Source organism: Dipodomys merriami, unplaced genomic scaffold (genome assembly GCF_024711535.1).
Source record: "Dipodomys merriami isolate MVZ:Mamm:240054 unplaced genomic scaffold, mDipMer1.0.p SCAF_12, whole genome shotgun sequence".
Taxonomy (NCBI): Eukaryota; Metazoa; Chordata; class Mammalia; order Rodentia; family Heteromyidae; genus Dipodomys; species Dipodomys merriami.
Genome location: NW_027202493.1, coordinates 33,201,193 through 33,225,631, shown reverse-complemented (window position 1 = coordinate 33,225,631; position 24,439 = coordinate 33,201,193). Strand labels below are relative to the sequence as shown.

Here is a 24,439-nt window from a genome sequence, read left to right as displayed (position 1 = left end):
TTGGCTTAGAACAGGACATCTTGTCAAATTGGTTAAAAAAAAAAATCAATTCTGCACTGGTTTTATAGCAGATTATTGGAATCTTGAAGCTTTTCCCCAGTAAGTATAGAATTGACTTGGCCATTGCATTCCCGTCAGTCACTCTTAGAAGTTTGAAAATAGCCAATGAGAAGACATATATCGCTATTCATGCTCTTTATGCTCCAAGTCATACACAAGTCAATCTGGACTCTAGTACATAACTGCAGTTCTCATCTCACCACCCCTGTGAGATTTCCCTGTGCTCCACACCATTCCTGTCTGCTGCTGTTCTAACTTGCTTCTACTTTAATAGAACCCAGGAAGCTACACACTACACGTCCTTTCATTGTTCCAGTAGAGCAAAACCAGGATGGTACGGCCCAGAGCTCAAGGCTCTTCCTTTACCTAAATCCCCTTTCCCTTCTGATTTTCTGTGAAGGTCTCCAGCTGTTACTGACAAAATAAAAAAAGAAAAAGAAAAGATAACAGCAAATCCCCATTGTGCCAAGTACTGTTATAAGATTTTCACGTTATTTAAAGCTCATTATCATATATCTGATGAGGAAACACAGGCAATGGTAATAGGGTCACTTGCCCAAGAACTCACTGTTAAAGAGCAAAGCCAGGGTTTGGACTCAGCAAATCGGCCCAGAGCTTAACCTTAGGAATCCAGTATACTCAAGGAAAAGTTACAGCATTAGTTTCTAATTTCTCTTTATGTCCCAGACTATGCTCCAGACTTGACTCAAAGCCAACCTTTCATCAAAGCTGTTTATAAATAATGATTTATTCTCACTGTTCACTGACCTAACAAGCAGTTTCTTCTTTTGGATAGTAGAGGGAATCCCCTTCTCTTGATATTAAATATATTCTTTTTTTTTTTAAGGCAATGCTGGGACTTAAACCCAGGTTCTCAATCCTGACAGGCCAAAACTCCACCATCAAGCTACATCCCATATTGCTGGCCTGATATAAAAATGCAAGGTTATTCCTTCTTAAATTGGTCTACAGTGAAGCCAAAATATACTTACTGGTTTTTGACAGTGGAAGTTCACACTCCTGTTTCATATCAGCCAATTTGGACACAATTAGTAGAAAAGAAGTAAAATCCTGTGTAACTTTGCTGTTATAGTCTCGCAAAGCTGCTTTGAAATCCGTGGGGAGCTCTTCAAGAAACACCTAGAGGCCAAATGTTTTTTGGTAGCTGTAAGACCACTCTCTTATGAATTGGTGAAATCAAGTGATAAAATTAAGATAAAGCTTATTTTTGTTTCTATTTGCATTTATGACAATTTTATGCCAGGGCCAGCCTCCAATCTTGATCCTCCAATCTTAAACCTCCAAAGTAGCTTAGATTATAGACATTTACCACCCACCATTGCCTGGCTTGTTTATTGAAAGGGAAGTCTCATTACCTTTTTACCAGCTAACTTCAAATTGTAGCCATCCTGTTCTTTACCGCTCATGTAGCTAAAACTATAGTCATGTACTAGCATGGTCAGGCTTTATTATAAATGAGAACTTATTTTAAGGTGCTAAGATTTGAACTCAAGGATTTATACTTGTGCTAGGGGTGGCTCAAGCTCTCTACCACTTGAGGCCCACTCCCAGCCCCTAATTTTATTCTACTTTTATTTTCAGCTACTCTTGAGGTTATAAATATTTTTTACTCTCTACAAAGATCTAACAGGCGCTGTTGACTGCATCCTTACACAATTGTTTTCAATGATCTGCATGTCTATTTTCATCTTATTATTCCATTCACTCTATTTATAGTAGGTTGTATTTTCTTGGTTTTTAACTAGCTTCTTAACCTGTTTGTTGTTTTTTTTTTTTTTTTGTGAAAATACTGTACAGAGGGGTTACAACTACATGGGCAAGATAATGAGTACATTTCTTATCAAGCATTGTAGCCTCCTTTGTTTCTCCTTCCCATCCTTTCCCATCCTCTCCCCACCCCCCCACCCAATCCTCCCTCCCCTCCCCCCCCCCCCACCCGCACCAAAGTTGTAAAGTTCTTAACCTGTTTTTTTGGCAATCCTTTTTTTTCCAATATATGGTTTCAAATTTTTGGATTTGCCACTAAGCATCCAAAAGTTTGAACTCAGGACTTTCTGCTTACAGAACAGGCACTCTACCACTTGAGCCCCACTTCCAACTCAAAGATGTCTTAAGTGAATTACAAGCTTATGCATAAGGCAGATCCAGATACTTCTCTCTGACAAGATTTTTGTTTTATAAATGCTATAATCCCTGGGCACCAGTGGCTCATGCCTGTAAATTCTAGCAACTCAGAAGGCTGAGATCTGAGGTGTGAACGTCCAATTAGCCACCAAAAAGTAGGAAGTAGAGTACTAACCTTGAGCAAAAAGGAAACTCAGGGATGGTGCTTAAGTCCTGAGTTCAAGCCCCAGGACCAGCACAAAACATAAAATAAATGCTATAATTTTCCAGGGTTTTTGTCTATCTCTTAAAACTTTATTATGTAGCACCACAACTTTTCATGCATATGTGTTACTTGGTAAATGTCCTGTGATGAAAACCTCCTATCTATATCAAATTTCTAGCCTGTTACTTCAAACCTATATGATCATGAACAACTTGATTTGAGCATTTTCAATCTCACTGGAAAGGCCATCTGCATATGATTTATACAACATTTGGCCCATGTCCAAAGCTGACGAATTGTCTAAAATCAACATCTATATTGGAGGTTCCTATAATACCTTGGAAACATTCTTGTCACTAAGAATTCAAGTTGTATCTAGGTCCTTATTGCTTTCACAACTCTTAGTTGCAGTAAGATTCACAACCATGGGCTGGGAAGGTGGCTCAGTGGTAGAGTGCTTGCCTCGCATGCATGAGGCCCTGGGTTCGATTCCTCAGCACCACATAAACAAAAAAAAAGTCAGAAGTGGTGCTGTGGCTCAAGTGGTAAAGGGCTAGCCTTGAGCTGAAGAGCTGAGGGACAGTGTCCAGACCCAGAGTTCAAGCCCCACGACTGACAAAAAAAAAAAGTCACAAACATCTACTACATATTACCTGGAAATGCATCAGCTCCCATTATCTTTGGGGGGTGGGGAGGATGGGCAGCAGGTCTCTACTAAGAATATTTTTTATTATATTTAGTTTACAATGACTTTAAAAAGAAAATAGACTTGCCAAGTTTTCTTTTGTTTGAATATCAAACTGGAACAATTAATATTTTAAGAATATACGTGTAGTAGCAAAATATTAAAATGATGCCAGGCACCAGTGGCTCATGCCTGTAATCCTAGCTATTCAGGAGGCTGAGATCTGAGGTTCAAAGCCAGACCATGCAGGAAAGTCACTGATACTCTTATTTCCAATAAACCACTCAAAAAAGCCTGAAGTAGCACTGTAGCTCAAGTGGCAGAGCTCTAGCCTTGAGCACAAAGGGGCTCAGAGACAGCACCTAGGCCTTGAGTTCAAGCCACAGGACTGCCCAAAATTTTTTTAAAGGAAAAGCATTGAAATGATAGATCAATGAGTTAAGTTGTTTGCTCTGAGCCTTAAGGATACTCTGTGACTGCAGAGTTCTTACTCAACATTGTAGAATTACGACAGCATGTACTAACTTCTCATGTGTCACTGAGGTGATCGATACAAACCAGCTTTCCCTATGTTCTCAGATTCCCGTGAGCCACTTCAGCAGTATTATTTGATACTGATTTAATAATGGGGAGGAGGGGAAGTATGAGGGTCATGACCAAAGAAGATGTTACACATAAAATTGGAAAATAGTTTCCATGATTTTGGACTTTGTAAGCCAAACATGACTATTCTACTTTCTCAGTGATGGCTTTCAGGTCACAGCATAGACTCTTTCAACTCAAGGTGAAGATCTCATAAGGAACTGTAGACTCCCCAGCGGGGAGTATTGATGGGGTTAAGTGTGTAAAAATTCCCTACAGCTTCCATCTCTGGTTGCTTTCACATAATACAATCAAGTGAAAAATATGAGTAAAACTATTTTTCCTCAAAGTTTTTAACTTTGGACAGCTTTACAGAGAGAGAGTTTTGAATTACAGATTACATATCAGAGCGATTACAAAAAGAACCAGCTATTTTACAAAACAAATGGCCTATATCCATAAAATCCTATCATCACTGTTCTAAACCTATTTAATTATGTTAAATTAATCAATTTTATCAAAATCATACCCTTTACCTTTGATTGATAGAACTTGGTGTCAGCATCTTGTAACTTTGCTGGAAGAAACCGTCTTCCAAACAGATTTGCGAGGACCAACACCAGCTTTCGCATAGTATCTTCAGAAAAGCATTTAGAGCCTACATAAAACAAAGTGCCATCTTATAAACGTGAGGAGTATCAGTGTTGTGTGTGTAAGTTATATTGCATTACATCTCATAGAAACTAAACGCTTGACCTAAACACGGGAACTGAAGCAAAGCTATATTTGCAAATAGTTTCAACCTTGCTGCTTTTTATTTATTTATTTTTACTCCAGTTTAGAACCCAGTTATCCCAATCAGGAATTCTCTAATCGCTTCACCTCTATTTCTCCAACTTTTTGCTCTCCCAGTATATGATCAGATTTCTTATGACACTGTATTTCAATGGCATGAGTTCAATACAGATGCACACAAACACACACACATACATACACACACACACACACACACACACACACACACACTTTTAGTTTCGCATTAAAGGCTTTTGACTTATCTATCTTGTCTTTCCTTCCTTCCAAGTATACTTATTATCTACATGTTTTCTTCTATTCATGCTCATTGTCCACTTGGAGCATTTTCTTCCACTCATACTTATAGGTATTTAATAGCTTGGTCTCTAGTGTCTAATTACTTGTATTTGAATCTTGGATAGTTTTATTAAAAGTAAAGGACTGCCAGGCGCTGGTGGCTCACACCTGTAATCCTTGCTACTCAGGAGACTGAGATCTGAAGATCGCAGTTCAAAGCCCACTCAGGCAGAAAAGTCCACAAGACTCTTATCTTCAGTTAGCCACTCAAAAACTGGAAGTAGATCAGTGGCTTAAAGTGGTAGAGCACTAGCTTTGAGCAGAAAAGCTCAGGACTGTCCTCAGGCCCTGAGTTCAAGCCCCACAACCAAAACTAAAAAAGCAGTGAAGGACCATTTTGTTCACGTGTGAAATAATAATGCTAGTCATTGCTATCTACAACAGTTACTAGACTCAACCACCCACTCATACACTAGCAAACAAAACTATACTTTCTATTTCTTGAAATTAATTCTCCTCTCATAGAGCAAATGATCTTGTGTCGTATAACTGAATTTTTAGATCATAGTGATTAGACCATTTGTGCAAACTAGAGTGTTCCTATGAATACATGATAAATATCGTGAAAGGCATCGAATTCACCAAGCATTAGAAAACATAACAACTTTAAGCATAAATATAAGACCCCCTAGGTAAGGATTTAAGGGGTGTGTGTGTGTGTGTGTGTGTGTGTGTGTGTGTGTGTGTGTGTGTGTGTGTGTGTGTGTGTGTGTGTGTGTGTGTGTGTGTGTGTGTGTGTGTGTGTGTGTGTGTGTGTGTGTGTGTGTGTGTGTGTGTGTGTGTGTGTGTGTGTGTGTGTGTGTGTGTGTGTGTGTGTGTGTCCTGAAGCTTGAACTCAGGGCTTGGGCATGGTCCTTGAGCTTTTGTACTCAAGGCTAGCATTCTCCCACTGCAAGCCATAAAACCATTTCCAGCTTTTGGGTACTTGGAGAAAAGAGTCTCACAGACTTTCCTACCAGGGTTGGCTTTGAACAGCAATCCTCAGATCCCAGCCTCCTGATTAAGTAGGATTATAGGTATGAACTATCAATGCCTAGCAGGATTTTAATTTTTAAAATGCATGAAATGGAATTTGTAAATTTACATGGTATAAGTGAAAAAAGAAATTAAAATGTTTAGGAGAAACAGTCTGGGTCACACAACTAATACAATGCTAGTAGTTTAAAGGAAAATATACAATTATATTCTAAGGGAATATGATTATGAGAAAATATTTACAAATAATAATATTTATCTGAATAATTGATTTTAAATATAAAATTTTTAATTTTTTCACCTTTTCTAATATTCTGTGATAAATATTAATTTGAAAAAAATATTTTCTAAAAATTGTATTTTAATCAAATGCTCTCAATCCTGGAGAAAAACTATTACTGAAGTTGATACTTTCAAAACAATCACACTATGTCTCCACAACATTTGTATTACTCTTAAACCTTTTTTACACTAAATTTGAAGATCTGCAAAATATATACATCCTAACTGCATTATATTTTTAGGTGACAACTCTACAACTCTATTGCTATTTTAGTAACATGCATTGATGAATACACAAATGTATATATTATGTACGTATACATATGTATATACATTTATATGTGTATACATTTATTATATGTGTACATGTGTATATACATTTATTATATATATTCATATGAAAATGGCAAGCTCACCTTTCTTAGTTGGCTGACAAAGCTTATGGAAAAGACCATTTACAAGAAAATGGACAAAAACAAGATTAGAAGGTTCGTGATAGTGCAAATGTGATACAAGTCCAGCAAACCCTGTGGGGTTACCATCTCGATCAATATAGCCCTAAAGAACAAAAATAACTTATTAGTTTTATTCAGCTCCCCACAAGATTGACAAATATCATCAGTTTCCTGTTTCAAATAGTACTTAATGACAATATGAGATGGATAACTTATTACCTAGCTCAATTTTGGTATTCCCATTAACTATGAATAATATTGTATATAATCCTGTAAAGACTTGCAATTAGTTTGGCATAGTAAAAAAAATCTAGAAAATTGCAAATGTATTTCTCAAAATCTCTTTCTCTCTCTCTCTCTCTCTCTCTCTCTCTCTCTCTCTCTCTCTCTCACACACACACACACACACACACACACACATACACCAAACAAGGCATGATTATACCTCTTTCACCAGGAATTGCAAGGTAAACAAGAAATACAGCTTTAAAATCTCCATAATTTTGGGTTGTTTGAAAGACAGCAGTGAGTGCTTTAGCACTGACAACACCTGGAAGGAAGAACACATGAACACATTTATTCACACATGTGTTAAAAATGTCTGTATAATATATAACCACTTGTGATAATATACAACAGGTAGTATACATATCTATTATATCACCCAGATATCAGCAGTACATACAACTCAGCTAGATTTTATAACATTTCTTAATTGTGTTCTTATAATGCACGTTCTTCCTTAAAGAAAACAGGGGCATGTAAAACAGAATATTCTGTGAGGAAGTATATTACCAAGCAATCTGTTAATAAAAGCCATTCCAGTTTAAGAGTTTATCAACTTGGTTTGTTTTGGAAGAAAAAGAAGTAAGGTATGTCAATCGATATCTTGCAATATTGTCGCAGTACTAATGGAACTAGGTTGGTTAAAATCAAAGGATTAAGTGCACTTCTTGGTTTCCGGCATCCAAAAGCACTGAAGCTTACACAGCTCTTAACTTCCTATTAAAATATGGATGGAGTCTCAATCAAAGGAAAATTTAATAACTTCCCCCAATGGCGGGGGGGGGGGAGATGTTATGGAGGAACCTATGAAGAATTTGTACTTTTGATAAGGCCAGGGGACCTGCTGGAGGTAGAGAGGGACAAGAAAAGGGCTATATTCTTCATCTCTTTTACTATGAGATAATATTGATGAAGGGTTAACACACACACACACACACACACACACACACACACACACACACACACAAATCACCTTTCCTACCACCTCTTCTTCCTTGTGCATTGAGCTTAGAGTAAATGATGGAAAGAGCAGAGGAATAGGTAAGGAAATGAGGAACGCATGGTGGTTGGGTATGTCCTTTGGGTATATCCCTTAATTAAAGTCTTCCTAAGATGGGATTTCCACACTGTGACAAAAGAACTGAGAAAAAATAACTTGAAAGAGGAAAGATTTATATGGTTCATGAGTTCTGATGTTCTCAATCCAATCCATGATCAGCTGACTTCGCTGCCTTGGGCCCTGTGCTAGGCACAGCATGGTGGAGCAAAGATGACTCATCACATAGGAGTCAGAAGCAGTGAGCAATGCTGTGAGCAAGAATGAGGATCCTGGCCTACTTATTGGTATCCCCCCCATTCAGGCGGGTATTCTCCTTAGCCTTTTGGATGGTACCACCCATACTCAAGTCAGGTCTTTCCCTCAATAGCTGTTGCCCATGCCAATCATCTCTCAAGACCTGTTCAGAAGTGTATTTCTCCTCTCCTAGGACTATCTCAATACAAAGAGATTGTCGATCAAAATTATAAACACCATGGATAGTAAGAATCTGGAAACATCACCCATTGCATTTCTTGTGTAGTTTATAGTAATCTTCTGGCATCAACGGGTCAGAAAAACTGACTGAAGTAAAAGCTAGTCTTCAGTACAGAAAAGCTATGTCAAATGAAGATTCACAAATGCTGCTATTGGATCAAATCCATTCATTCAGCCTCAGACCTGAGGTATGTGAACAAGATTTAAGTGGACAGAACTTGCCAGAAGATATATCATACATCCTGTGGTTTAGAAAACCACTATATTTGGATAGAAGTATTTTCATTCACAAGTGAGATTATTTTTAAAATTCAACATAGAATTTATGAATATATTAGAAACCACAAATGTGCTAATTCAAGTCCTTCTCACATCTCTTCAAAAAAAAAAACAATATCAAGGACAGAATTGAAGGTTTTAAGTTTAGTGATATTAGACCCCAAATTCTAGGTGAGCATAAAGTATCACCAAAAGGTTATAGCCATATTCTCATAACTATTTCAGAGTTAGAAAACCCAGATGCATTTATACCAAAGAAAAAATAACTGGAAAAAAATCCAAATAACAACATGATTGTCTGTGACTAGTAATAGAACTAGGTGTGAGTTCTTTTTTCTTTCTCCAACCTTCATTTCCTAAACATTCTTCAATAAACTCGGGTTACTTTTTCGTGACAAATACACTTTTACTTGTTACAAAACTGTGTGTAGCCCACATCTTCCCATATCCTTAGCCAGCACCCTTAACTAGAATGAAAAAGTGTCTTCAGTCTCACATGGGAACAGTAACCCTGGTGGTTTGCAATGCCTATGCAGCCACTAGCTTGGTATCTGATGATAAATAGGCACAAAATTAAGCGTTATTACCTTCCTCCTCCCACAGGCCTCCCTAGAGCACATTACAAAGTGAGAAAAGGCTAGTAAGGGAAAAGCCTTATTGCACAGACTTCTAAAAGAGCAGCCAACATCATCGATGATGGCAGTCTCACACCCAGTGCCCAGTACAGTACCTTAGCCTGGCCGTCTTCCTGATCATCTGCCTTGGAAGCCAGCAGCAGGAGTCTCAGGATCAGTGTTATACTGAAAGGGAACCGTCCCCTCAGCTCAGGAACTTTGGATTTTATGAGTTTTTCTACTTTGGGCTGTGGAATATCAAAGAAATATACATTTCCCAATAAGTCTTGACCTCGTCTTCCAGCACGGCCAGACATCTGCAAACAGAATGGAATCATCATGGAAAATTCCCTTAAGCATTTTTCTGTCCTATCGTAGTATAAAAACAGTGCCATTTACATTGTTTTGGGGCAAGTAAATTATGCCTTTATCCAATCCTTCATTAACTGAGTATCCAACTATAGAAGGTTAGGAAACTGAGAAGAAAGCAGGACATTTATCATTGTTAAGTACTTCATGACATTAATGACGCCATGTATTTGAACAACGACATCTAAAGCAAAGATTAACAGAGTAGACCTTGATTCCAAGTCACGTGTAGCTAAGTTTTGCTACAGTATTTTTCCCCTTGCCTTCTCCTGTCCCTCTGCTCCCTTTCTCTCCTGTCTTCTCTCTCCCCAAACATATTGAACTACGAATTACAAAGTAAAGGCTGGGTACAAAATAAGGAGATGAAATTTCATTATGCACCTTGTAAAAGGCAGGTAAAGAAGGGACTCTTCACAGAGCTATAGTACTTCTCATTTATTAGGTGTTTAGAAAGTGCTAAGTCTTCTTTGTTGTTTGTCTACCACAGAACTCAGCATTATCTGAAGCATGCACAATCTCCTATTCACATGGACTCTTTGGGCATGCACAGTGGAAGAAAGTGGCATGCACTCATAATCCCAGAATGGGAGATCTGGTATTCAAGCCCTAACATTGTATTTCCATCATCCAGTGCCCCAAATCCAAGACTTCCAAAGATTAGAGGAGAGTTTAAATAGAATAGAGAAGAAATAGAAACTCCAAGAACCTGGGGCTGAGTTATCAAACCTGGTAGAGTTATCAAAACATTCTTTTCATTAGAAACAAGGGCTGGTAAGCAGTGAGGTGAATAATGACTATTTTGAGGAGAAAGGAAGGAGGCACTATGACAAAATTTTGAGTGTTGGGTATGACAGTTTATTTTGATACTGACAGCAGAAACATTAACCAAATGTTCCTAGTCAGGCAAACCCCATGAAGACAAACTACAGAAAATCAGGGAGAATATTCTAACAGTACAAGGCCAAGACTGAATGAAGACAGATGGTTGATATGGAGATCACAAAGCAAAAACTAAATAACAGAAGAAATGAAAAAAGTGGGCTTGGTAGCAGGCCACTGAGGTATGCATTGTAACCTGTTTACAGATGAATGATTCACAAGTATTTTAGAATGCTATAGATGTGCATTATCAATACAATAAACAAGTTTATGCATCTCTCAATACCTGTCTGTAATTTAAAGCATCCAGATAGACCGAATTCTGAACAAAAACTACAGACTTGCAAGGCATATTGATTCCTAAAGCAAGGGTTCCAGTTGCTGTCACCACCTAGAAAAGAATTAGACAATTACTTTGTGGAATAGCATTTTAATATAGCATAAGCATTTCATAATGTTAACTGGAACGTACTTTGGATTGCAATAAAGCCACAGTAGGAAAGCTAAGTAGCTGAGACACACCTCTATTCCTACTTCATAAACACAGCAAGCATATTCTCAAATCAAGACCATTACAATGATTTGCGCTAAGTGTTTTTCTTCTAAACACGTTCTGTGTGACCTCCTCCATTGTCTCTGTAGTCATCACAGAATTTCTTACCACAATATCTAAAATCATCTTCCTGTACTACCACTGAAGACCTTTCCCTAGTATTAATAACTTCCTTAATAACATTAATTATTTGTTCATTTGGCTTCTTTCCCACTCTAACAACGTTCACCTTTTTATCCTCACTACAGGGAACACTGTACTCACTATAATAAAGAATAGTTTTTTTTTCTGCTGATCCTAGGGGCCAGGATGCTGTCCTTGAGCTCTTTTGCTCAAGGTTAGCACTCTACCACTTGAGCCGCAGAGCTACTTCTGGCTTTTTCTGAGTAGTTTATTGGAGATACGAGTTGATTGCCTGGACTGGCATTGAACCAGAACCCTCAGATATCAGCCTCCTGAGTAGCTAGGATTATAGGTGTGAGCTGCCAGTGCCCAGCAATAAATACTTTTAAATAATCAGGAAATTTCTCTATAATAGGGCAATACAAATTTACAAACTCATTACTCATTTTGTCTACTAAGTTTCTTTGAAGTTATATCCATAGAAATAATGTATCTCAATACTAAGAACAAGGTATCTTACTCCTGGATTTCTACAGTAACTAACAAGGAAATGAATGAGACAAAGTAAAGTTTATATGATCCAAAGTCTTATTCATTTTTTTAAAATATCTCTACTTGTTTTATCTCTCTTTATATTGTCATATAAGATCTAGTTAATGTAAATATGCGAAGTTATAGAGTAATTTTCTCTATTCTGCAATTGAGTTCTATGAATCTTTCAAATGAAACACATCATCTATTACATGCTTCTCTAAAGTTATAATAAAAAAATAGAGAAAATGAGAATGCTACATTTAGACAAAAACTAGGATAAATAATTCTTATAAAAATAATTCTAGCTGGGAGCCTGTGGCTCATGCCTATAATACTAAATATTCAGTGGCTGAGATCTGAGGCTCACTGTTTGAAGCCAGCTCAGGCCAGAAAAGTCTGTGAGACTCTTATCTCCAATTAATCAGCAAAAAAAAAAAAAAGCCAAAAGTAGAGCTATGGCAAAAAGTGGTAGAGTGCTAGCCTTGAGCAAAGAAGCTCAGAGACAGCTCCCAGGCCCTGAGTTCAAGCCCCAGTACCAGCACACACACAAACACAAACACACACACACACACACACACACACACACACGTAATTTTAACAAAGACATCAATGTTTCATAATAGCTCTTCAAAATAATGTAGTCACTTAATCATTAAATTATCAGTAATTGTGGTTTTAGACACAGGATAGGCTGATCAAAACAGGTGGCTCATTTTCCCCTCAATTCATAATCATGTAGAAAATCGTGTCTATGATTATGAACCTTTAAAATAAATAAATACATTTCATTAGTTAAGAGAAAAGCTAAGAAAAGTTAGTATATTTTGAGTTTTTCCAGAAAACAGAATTTCCCTTTTAACTGTCATGTCCGATATTTTGAGTAACATGTCATTGTTTTTTTGTGATAGGAAGATATTGAATGATATACCAGACTATTCTTCTTTCCTTCTATTTTCTCTCTTTCAGACATACCGATAGTTACAATATAGGCCACATCCAATTTAAGATGGATAAATTTTAGAAGTCTGACTCTGTTTTAGAATATCACTCCAGATTCAAGGTCACTGGGAAATTATCTAAACCTTCCTCAGGGATGCCCATGGATTCACTGTGCAAAGCATAGCAAGGGTTCATTTGAAAGGTTACAATTAATCTCTCTCTTGTCCATTTACCAGCGACAGGTGGGAGTGGGCTTCGGAGAGACACATGCAAAAACTGTGCTGAGACCAGCGGCAGATGCCAAGCGAGCATGTGTTCTTGATCTCATTTCAGTTATTCTATTAGGATCAGATCTGACCAAAACTCTACTACAAATATCCTCCATGCATGTGAAAAAAAACATCTATATTCAAAATCAAATAAACAGTAGATCAAGATTATAAATAAAATACCAAGGGGTGATGGCCAAATTCACTAGAGGCATATTTCACTCTGGAAACATTTGGAAAAGTGTCTGCTTGAGAAATATTTTTTCTTCTTAATTAAAAAAGGACAAACTGAATGATCCCCCTCCCCCATTTAAATGAGACAGGTGCAATCACATCACAGTCACATTATTTTTGTGACCCAAACAGCAATAAAAATTATAACATAATACATAACAGAAAAGGCAATACAATTTTTACTTCATGGACATGCACTGTCATGTAATCATAACTTCCATTTGGAGTGAAAAAATAATCATTTACCTACCCTAATAAACCCTTTCCTAAAGAGGATTTCCACCAACTGTTTTTCTTTGGCACTCATGGCACTGTAATGGTAGCCAACACCCCTTCTTGCCAGAGCTTTCAATTGGTCACCTTTTCTTTCAAATTTTACTCGGTCAAACACCATCTGCAAATACTAAAAAAGAGGCAAGAATGTTAAGATGTCTTGATTATTTCTTACCTATTTTTAACTTAAATGAAAATTATTTAAAGTTCATACTTCTACATAACGGTCTTGTACATCCCATTGTTGCAATGGGTCCACCTGTATGGGGCGGGGAGGGGCGGGGAGGGAGCTGGGAAGGGATGGGAAGGGAAAACAAAGGAGGAGGCAACAATGCCAACTCCAGAATTTGGCTAAATGAGGCCATGGTTAGAACTGAACTCTACTTAAACAGGAGAGGAATTTAAGGTAACAACAGTTAAGTACAAGAAATATTTTCTAAGTTGATGTTTGAACCCCAAGATAAGGATTGAAATGGTTTTTCTTTCTTGCTATTGTTTCTAACATATTTATAAGATGATTTCTTTGTTGCTTTGGATGTCCCTCCCCCACGGTATAACACCTTTATTTGATGTTGGTATAATTTGTGGAGGGGAAGGGAAAAAACAAATTGTTTAAATAGGGATACAGGTGGACCCATTGCAATAATGAGATGTACACGTCATTATGTTGAAAAACGAACTTTACAACTTTGGCGGGAGGAGGGGGGGTGAGGGTTGGGTGAGGGGGGTGAGAGATGGGAAGGGATGGGAAGGGGAAACAAAGGAGGAGGCAACAATGCTTGATAAGAAATGTACTCAATACCTTGCCCATGTAATTGTAACCCCCCTGTATGGTATTTTCACAATAAAAAAGAAAAAAAAGAAATATTTTCTCAGTGCTTTGAATGAATGTCTTGATCTCACCCCACTTCCGGAGTGGAAAGCTCTGACTGAGCAGTAGATAAACCAGCCAGTGGAAGTAGAAGTGGAAACAGGCTGGGGGGGGGGTGGGGACGGGACACCCAGGGGGAGACACCCTGGCTTGTGAATGACTTGGTCATTGGAGAACAGTTCTCATCAAGTGCTGACCTCAGAGTCGATCACTTTATAATCAGCATATGTGCAGTCCTGAGGCATTTTCAGGTTCTCCTCTAGACTTTGCAATAGATGATTATATTGGGCTTCATGGTACAGGCTTTGATCCAGTTTTCTGGTCTTTCGCTGTTTTTTTCCTTCTCTTTACAAAAAGAAAATGATAAGAAATGGGTATTCAGTGACAACAGGTTTAATACCATAGGGAAAAGAACATACAAAAGAAACAAAAAAAAAATACGTAGTACATTAAAAACAGCAGCAACAAAGGAAAAAAACCTCTTGAGTCCATATCTTGGGGTTCATTTCACTTAGCATCATCTTATATGGTCAAATGTACATAGCTTTTGACCTTCTCTGTTTCACCGTATTTGCTTCTGGTACCCTGCATCTTGTATATACATTGTTCTAATTTGGGGAGGGGAAGGGAAATAACAAAATGCTGAAATAAGGATACAGGATGACCCATTGTAACAATGAGATGTACAAGACGCTATGTTGAAAATGAACTTTACAATTTGGGGGTGGGGTAGGGAGGAGTTGGGGAGGTGGGGAGGGAAGGGATGGTAGGGGAAAAACAAAGGAGGAGGTAACAATGCTCGATAGGAAATATATTCATTACCTTACTCATGTAACTGTAACCCCTCTGTACAGTATCTTTACAATAAAAACTATTTTAAAAAAGAAATGAGTGTTCATACTTAGTCACTGCAAGAAGCAGGAGATAAGGTTCATAGCTGCAGCTCTTCCTGATGCACAAGGCCTAAGGCACAGTCCCCAGTATTGTTGCTATAACTGCAGTGTTGGATAAGATGTTAAAACACCCTGCATCTGTATGGCTTGCATTGTTAGTGATTTAATCCTGCTTGATCGGTGGTTCTTAGAGCCCTGTGGAAAACGTGTCTAAGGAAAGCTTGTACCAGCTACCTTGCTTCCATCTGCATTTATCTCCTTGCATGCTACAAAGGGAACAGCAAAGGTTGTCACGGCTCTGCATAGTCCTCATTCATTACCTTCCGTCTGCATTCATCACCTCTCACGCTGCAAAGGGGACTGCAAAGCCAACAGTAAATGCAAGCAGAAGTCTGGACAGCCATCTAGAATTTGAAATGTCTTAAACAGAGATGCCCTAAAATCGTGTTGCAATTTGAAAGGAACTATTGATTCTTCACTGAGAAAAATGGTTCTAGAAAAATGTACTATGTATTTCTTGGTAATGTACTAAGCATTAGCGATATAGAAAAGAAAGTATATGGTTCATTCTTGTAAAAAAAAAAAGCTTCAATTTCAGGAAAAAGAAATATTCATTTACTGTCCTTTTTCTAGAATGTGTGGTATATAATTATTTTTCAGATGTTGGAATATTTGCTTATAGATATTAAGATGTCTTGGGGACCTAACCCAAATAGGAAAGCATAATTTGTTTCATTTTCATCCTAAATACAGAATGTAAAAGTATACAGGACTTTTAATTATTTTTGTTTAATGAGGTGGAATTTTCCACTTGTAGTACCACTTAGTCACTCAAAAGATCTAGATTATAGATAATTTTGGATTTTCATATAAGGAATACCCACATAAACAAATAAGAACGGAATTACCTTTTAATGATTGTTTCCCTAACCTGTATGTCAGAGCACAAGACAAAGGGTTGATATATCTCAGTTGGGAGACCAGACAAGATAGAGAGAAGAGACAGCAAAACTCTCCAGTACATACTATGGGAGCAATCGTGATGGAGCCAGGATGGAACAGCAAGAGGTCAGTTCATAGGAGAGCAACACAGAAGAGCAGAATCACAAATTTTGAGTGTCACTTGGGAAGTGTGGTGAGATGTGAGACTGAAAAGATGAAGACAAACACAAAGACTTGTTGGCATACCACAAGTCAGAGTTACTGAGCCAGGAAGGAGGAGGAGTCTTGCTGAGGGAGTGATGTAATTGAAAGGACTGCAGGAACACTGATTGGCTAGATCAGAGACTGATTAACCTTCAACACTCTGAACTGCAAAAATGAAGATTGCTGCGACTACATGGGGAAGATCTGTGGAATAGCTAAGAGGGGTGGCAGCTACTGATAGAGAGGGCCACAGAGAAGGAACAAACATGTGGGCTTTTGAGTTGACAGACTTAGACACTGGGTCAGACACAGAGAGCAAATACAGGAACCACACTACCAAAGAGTTTCTAAACACAAATCCAACCCCAAGCTCATTCTATGACTTACACTGTGATACTCTTTGTGGACCCAACAACAATGTGTCTATTCAATGCTTAAAGTCTTGTGAGGGCTGAGTGAGAAGAATTCACACACAGATCACCATTACAGTTATTCTGTAAGATGACTGTGTCAGTTGTTTAATCTACCTAAGGTTGTATATGTACCATTATCAATCTTAAATAAGACTAAGCAATCACCCAAGGAATAGGTGATTATAATCACTTGTCTGTACCCTATTTTCCCTCTCAAATTGGCAAATAGATTAGAGCACTGCTCCATGTCTTATTATTTTATTAGATTTTTTTGCACTGTGTTTTCCATGGGGACATGTGAAATAAGTCAGCCCTTTGATGACATTTTGTTTAGCAACATACTTACACTATCTTTTGCTTCTCCACAGATTTTTTAAACTTTTGAAGTTTGCTAACCATGACATGGGCTTCTTTATCAGCTTTGGGGGATCGTTTTTCCTCCTGCTTTTTCTCCAGGGATTTGCCCACACTTTCAGCACACATTTCTACGTTTTTCAAACTGAATCTGGAAATAAATAAAGTGAATATTTGTCATGAAGTTAATGTCATCGATGAAATTCAGTATTTCTACCTACTGCTCCTACTCTGACATATGCCTTCCTGTTGGCATTTTAAAGCCCATCCTTAGGAATTTCATTCTGAAGGGATCTCCATAGTCCTGATTACTTTACTGTAAAATGGTTAGTTTCCTTCATCCCAATCCTCTGTCCTAAGAACTCTGCATTAAGAACTACAGAGTTGGCTCATACCTATAATCCTATCTATTCAGGAAGCTGAGATCTGAGAGGATTGCAGTTCAAAGCCAACCGAGACAGAAGTAACACCATTGACAGAAACAAAACTGGGATTCAAATTTGGGTCCAGCCATGAAGTATATGCCCTTTGGCACACGAATACTAAATGCACATGGGGACATATTTTTCTCAAATGGCAGGTTATATAAGCTGATGGGTACAATACTGTCTGCAAAGTACCACAGGAATCTCTGGAGCCCAGACAAATCCTCAGACCTCCCGAGGATCTGGGGCAACTTAAGACTGTGTCAAGCTACATAGACCAAGGATTTTCAGAATTCATACAGTAGAGCACCCAAGATTCCATATCATTTAACTCTCAAATAGAATCCATCTTTTATGGTTGTGTTGAGTACTTTCTTTTTGAGAGGTTTATTTATATAATGTGTAATATAAAAATAATGTATTCAAAATATAGCATACATAATGTCATGTAAATGTACACACTTATCTTTAAGTAATTAGGCAAAGGAGTTGCCATTCAACAAAGCAGTTTATAAATGCAATACATCTTGATCAGTGTCACCCCTTCCATCAAAATGTACATATTCATCAAAATGTATATATTTTAAACATAGTATTGTAGAGTCCAGCTATGCTACTCTGTCATAGTCTTGTTAAGGGTACTTGAAAAGCAGCAGGTACAAGGTACTCTGACATGTCCTTTTTCTTAAGAGTAGATCAATGCCCACATGATATCTTCTCTTATACTACAAGAGAATCACTTTTTTAAAGCTAAGACTGAGTGAAATCCATGTAAACCTTGATAAACTAACTCTTACCTTCCTAGTCACTTCTCTACCCAGTTAACTAACCTCACCAAGACCCTTTGCTGTTATATTAACAGCAAAGAGCTCTTTGTCCAATTCATAATTAAATGTTAACTTTTGTGTGTGTATGAGTGTATATATGTGTGTGTGTGTGCATGTGTGTGCTTGTGTGCCACACTGGTACTATGGCTTTAACTCAGGGCTTTGTATTTTCACTTGGCTTTTTCACTCAAAACTGGGGCTCTATCATTTAAGTCACACCTCCACTGTCAGCTTTTGCTGCTTAATTGGATATAAGAGTCTCAGAGACTTCTGTGTCCAGGCTTGTGTTGAGCCTCAATCCGCAAATCCCAGCCTCCTGAGTAGCTAGAATTACAAGCACGAGCCATCAGTATATGGCTAAATTTTAACTGAACTCTGGGTCTTCATTTCCTATGAAGCTGCCTTTCTATATAGTTTATTTTATATTAACTTTTCTCCTCTTGTTCTTTCTTATGTCAACTTAATTCTCAGACCTAACCAAAAACTTCCCTGAAACAAAGGGAAAAAGTTACTTGTTTTCCACATGTATAGGTACATGAATAGCCAATAGTTATTTGTGGATTTCTATTTTGTAGTTAAGCTTCCAGAAGTAGCCTGGATTCCCAGAATGGTTTGTGTGTGTAATATCTGTAGCCATGCTGGAATGTGAAGTAGATGAGCTATACAAATTCTTCATGGGACAGAAATTTTCTTTGCCCCAATACCAGAAATAAAAGGAGCAATTGATTGAAAGCTCCATTTCCAAACATGAACTTACATTCATCTAGCATCCTTATTTTGACTATATGCATCATTAGTGAAAAATCATTACTATCTATCTGTTTACATCTGGACACATTTCACTAAACTTTACCACCTGAGCAAGATTCTGTGACTCTCTTCATATAAAGTATACTATGAAATTGTCTACAGTGAACCTATCACTATGTTTTCAATGTTGAACTTGGATATAGTGTGTCATTCAATAAATAAATTATACTCTGGTATTATTTTATCAAGTTGAACCAACTGAATGGTGTTTTCAATTTTAAGCTACTTTGTACTGTAACATATAAAATTTAACAAGTTAGCAGAGCCCCTGGGTCATAGTTCATATCTCATAAACTAAAAATACTAAAACACCTTGGCAATAAATACTCTAGTATATTTAATTTAATAGTCTAGTATATAAATACTCTAGTATACAGGATAGTTTTATGTATAAACATTCACTCTGCAAAGAAACCAACTATGTACCGAAATAAGACTTCAAGCTAATAACTACAATAAAAACAACCAACAGGATAACAAAATAAAGAATATAATTCTGAAAACATTGTATCAGAATCAACTAGAAATGTTTATTTTCAAAAACTAAGAATACTCATTTAAATAACAGGTGAACATGAGAAATAGAAATAGATACCCGATTACAATAAAGTCTGTATAGCTTGCCCCATCTTAAAAGAATAAGTCTTATCAAGTGCTAGTAACTAACACTATAATTGTACCTACTCAGGAGACTAAGATTGGAAGGGTCAAGGTCAGCAGAAACATAGTAATTCATGCCTGTCACCGCAGCTACACATTACGTTGATAGTCGAAGGACATCTATGCAGAAAAAGCCCTAGCAAAAATATTCTGGAGAGCCTATCTCAATAGAAAATGACATAGTGAGTCACATTCATCAGGCCAGCTACAGCAGGAAGTGTAAATAGGATCATATTCCAGGCCTGCCCCCACAAAATGTGAGACCCTATCTCAAAAGTAACCAGAGCATAAAGGTCTGGAGGTGTGGCTCAAATGATAAAGTACCTGTCTAGCAATTACAAAGCCCAAAGTCAAACCCCAGTACCACTAAAAAGAAGAGGAATATAATGCACGTCACATTGCAATGTTAAAAATTAAGTTAAACAGCTTACATAAAAAAGATTGCAGGTAGCTGGTTCATTTCATTTAGCTTCTCCACGAGAAGTGGAAACTTGGTTTCCAACAAATTTCCTGAGCGAAACTCTGAGTGAGGGTTAAGATGCTTCAGCACCTTTTTAACCTGTAACAATGAATAAAATATTTTACATTGAGTTCTCCATAGCAAAGAAAGAGGTACGGCTTCCAGATAAAATACTTCCACAGTTACGTATTACATGCATCTGTGGATATTTTAAAAAATCGTATTTTTATACAACTAGAACATATTCTAGTTAATACACTTGATATATACACACTTATACATGCAAATGGAGTATGTTTCTTTTAAGAGCACTCAGAGCCATCAGAAAGAGATAAAGTGTTCAGTAATTGAGGATGTTTGATTCTACTATGGGTAGAAGGGAAAAAAGAACTAGTTTCTTTCTATGTCATTTCCAAATACATTTTAAAAGTTTCCAATAACCCTTTTTAGGTAAGTTAAACCAAGTATCAATGGCTCACACCTGTAATCTTAGCTATTCAGGAGGCTGAGATCTAGAGACTCAAGATTCAAAGACAGTTTTGGCAGAAAAGTCTGAAAAACTTTCCAAAAATAACTAGTTCAGCTATGCTGAAGGCATGGCTCAAGTGATAAAATGTCAGCCCTCAGGGAACAAGCCAAGGAGTACAAGGACCTAAGGTAGTTTTCTACATGGGATGAGACCAAATAAAAGTGTAATTATACTCATCACTGAACCTGTTGAATTGGAACCCTGGACAACTACTTAAAAATAATAAACAACTATACACAAGTAATAGAACTGAACAAAAGAAAAATAATAAAATATAATAGGTTAAAAAATATGACATGAGAAAACTCCTATAGGTCATTCCTAAAAAAAAAAAAATCAGCAATATCAATTCTTGACACTAATTACTATCAGTAGATGACATTCTAAGTTAGGTATCTGATCTGACTCGAACTTCTTTGTGGCAACAATAAAGTCCACACACCAGGAAATTCTCTAAGCAAACAGAATGTTAGAGGGGAGGCAACTAGTTGGGGAAAGAGTGGACCACGATGTCAAAGGTAAGTACAAAGTGCTGCAAGGGCCAGAAAGCACATACCTAAATATGTCTGCCCATGACAACAGAACAAAGGAGAGGAAAACAAGAGAGACGGAACAAGGGAGAAGAGGGTGGAGACAACCCAAACAGGCTGCTCAAATTCAACCAATCCCAAGAGGTGCATATGTTAAAAATTACCTAATAGACAATATTTAAATCTGGCCACATACAAGAGTATTATCAAACCCCCACTACTCAGCTAATGAGAAATCAGGGAGGCGCCTACACATTTAGGAGTATAAAATGCTTGCCGTAGTTCCTAGGGTGTCTCTAGCCAACAGAGAGCTTATCTTGGAGGACTTTCATTAAGTAGGAAAGCTTGCTTTCATCGTATGTTTCTCATATGAAGCAAACCACAAATATAAAAAGTATCAACCTACAATAAATGTGTTTAATGTGATTCTCAGATGTTTTACGACATAAATAATTCCTATAATCTGAAATAAAAATGAAAGAACTCCAAGACTAAAATAGATCCAAGTCCCTTGACAGGTATTAATCAATCCAATCTCTCTGTGGCAAGGTAACAACTATGCCATTTGCCTAATGCCTGAACCCTCTGTGTGGGTTGCTATACCAGCCAGTAGGAACCAGTAGCCCCTGGTCCATGTCAATGACCCATTTCCTTTCTCTCTTCTTATTCTATCTCAGGATTACTAAACTTCATGTTCAACTTAAAACTCTAAAATGAACACTGAGAAAATTGGAGGAAGCTGATATTAATTAAGCTGATATTGATTATAGAGTGCTTTGTCAAAATCATATGTGAAAATTACCTGCTTTATATTGCCATCTTTAACCCAATTTGTTAATTCTGACTTTAAGCTCTCTTCATATTTTCTAGCGTCTGACTTTTTAATGACCACTTTATTCTTAAAGTGAATGAAGTTCTCTGGACACAGATTCTGGGAAAACAAATATCATAAAGTTATATGAAAGCATGCCAAAATCCAAAGATACTTAATTATACTTCTCATGCACATTATTACAAATTCTTCAGGTTAGAGATGGTCAAACTCCATTTTATATTTCCAGTAGGCATACACTCTTGAAAAAAATGCAAAAAAGAATAGAGTGCCACCAAGTTAAAGAGAAAATAAACAGCAATTAGAACATAAAGAAAGCAAGAGACAACAGAGGACTACAGATAGCATGTGAAAGAGAAGACAAAAAATATTCTACCAGAAGACGAAAGAAGAAATATTTTCTAAAATTTAAATAAAATACCATTTACATAAAATACCCATTTAAAAAAAGAATATATAAGCCGGGCGCTGGTGGCTCACGCCTGTAATCCTAGCTACTCAGGAGGCTGAGATCTGAGGATCGCGGTTCAAAGCCAGCCCGGGCAGGAGAGACCGTGAGACTCCTATCTCCAATAAACCACCAGAAAACCAGAAACGGCGCTGTAGCTCAAGTGGTAGAGCGCTCGCCTTGAGCTGAAGAGCTGAGGGACAACGCCCAGGCCCAGAGTTCAAGCCCCACGACCGACAAAAAAAAAAAAAAAAAAAAAAAAAAAAAGAATATATAGGAAGAGATCATAAAGTGATAACTTTAAAGATCAGATGCAAGTGATAAGAAAAGGTGAGGATTTCTTTCATTTTTAAAAATACATTATTGTAAAGGTGATATATAGAGTTGCATAAATCAGATAATGAGTACATTTCTCTTCCAGTTTTTCCTCTCCTAACCCTCCTCACCCCCAAGTTTACTTTTTTTCCAGATCATTTTTAATTAAGTTTTTGTTCTGAAAATACTGTACAAAGGGGTTACAGTTTCATGAACAAGGTAATGAGTACATTTCTTACCCAGTTGTTGCCTCCTCCCTTGTTTTTCCCCTACCATCCCTTCCCTCCCACCTCCTCAGCTACATCCTCCACGTTCCCCCCCCCCCATGTCTAAATTGTAAAGTTGGTTTTTTGACATAGAGTCCTGTACATCTCGTTGTTGCAATGGGTCAACCTGTATCCCTATTTAAACAATTTGATTTTTCCCTTCCCCTCCACAAATTATACCAACATCAAATGCAGTGAAAACAAGGGTTATACCGTGGGGGAGGGACATACAAAGCAACAGAGAAATCATCTTATAAATATGTTAGAAACAATAGCAAGAAAGAAAAAAAATTTGAATCCTTATCTTGGGTTTCATTTCGCTTAACATCAACTTATCTGACCTTTTCTGATTGTCTCAGACATATACTAGTTATTGCAAATAAGGGAAACCATGGAACCTATGTTTCTTTGGGCCTGCCTTACTTCACTTAATATAATTTTTTCCAAGTCTTTCCATTTCCTAACAAATGGGGCAATGTCATTCTTTCTGATGGAGGCACAGAATTCCATTGTGTATATATACCACATTTTCTTGATCCATTCATCTACTGAGGGGTATCTGGGTTGGTTCCATATCTTAGCTATGGTAAATAATGCTTCAATAAACATAGTTGTGCTGGTAGCTTTAGTATGGTCTTGTTTGTGATCATTTGGGTAAATGCCCAAAAGTGGGATTGCTGGGTCATAGGGAAGCTCTATGTAGTCTTTTGAGGAACCTCCATACTACCTACTTTCCAAAGTGGTTGAACAAGTTTACACTCCCACCGACAATGCAATAGGGTTCCCTTCTGTCCACATCCCCTCCAGCACCTGCTGTCCACATTTCTTCTTCTATACAATATTATTTTGATCCCTAACTGCTAATTCCATGAATATTGTTTACCTGGGCCTGAGGCCATTCCTTCCAGATTAGACACATAGTATCATAAAGCTGAAGGCTTTCTCGAGGAGAAAGGGCAAGATCAGAAGGGAATCCATATCTTTCAATCTGTATTTAAAACAAAATCAAAATTGTTAGCACTCTATTTTTTTAATCTTATCTTTTAATGTTGTCCCTCACAATCACCATCAGGAACCCAAAGACACTTCAAGGTGACAAGGCAAAATGTTTAAATAATGTTAGGTGCTAAATGCTCACAAAATACTTGAATCACTGGAGAAGGGGCCAAAAGTTCACCTACCAAAAAAACTTTCATTTGTTTACTAAGACATTTCATTAGTGTCATTTTCCATC

The 24,439-nt window shown here is 37.4% G+C and overlaps 1 protein-coding gene across 3 annotated transcripts in view; it reads right to left on the bottom strand.

Moving 5' to 3' along the window:
- Positions 1 to 24,439, bottom strand: part of LOC138823303 (probable ATP-dependent RNA helicase DDX60) — a 65,340-nt gene that overhangs the window by 6,048 nt on the left and 34,853 nt on the right. For all 3 annotated transcript variants that reach the window (XM_070016517.1, XM_070016516.1, XM_070016518.1), the window contains exons 24-35: positions 24,089 to 24,193; positions 22,147 to 22,275; positions 20,257 to 20,384; positions 17,096 to 17,254; positions 14,495 to 14,642; positions 13,404 to 13,556; positions 10,788 to 10,892; positions 9,370 to 9,570; positions 6,987 to 7,091; positions 6,503 to 6,644; positions 4,214 to 4,335; positions 1,053 to 1,200 (exon numbers count right to left, since the gene is read on the bottom strand). In XM_070016517.1, coding sequence (XP_069872618.1) covers positions 1,053 to 1,200; positions 4,214 to 4,335; positions 6,503 to 6,644; positions 6,987 to 7,091; positions 9,370 to 9,570; positions 10,788 to 10,892; positions 13,404 to 13,556; positions 14,495 to 14,642; positions 17,096 to 17,254; positions 20,257 to 20,384; positions 22,147 to 22,275; positions 24,089 to 24,193 — 1,645 coding nt within the window. The remainder of the gene's footprint in view (positions 1 to 1,052; positions 1,201 to 4,213; positions 4,336 to 6,502; positions 6,645 to 6,986; positions 7,092 to 9,369; positions 9,571 to 10,787; positions 10,893 to 13,403; positions 13,557 to 14,494; positions 14,643 to 17,095; positions 17,255 to 20,256; positions 20,385 to 22,146; positions 22,276 to 24,088; positions 24,194 to 24,439) is intronic.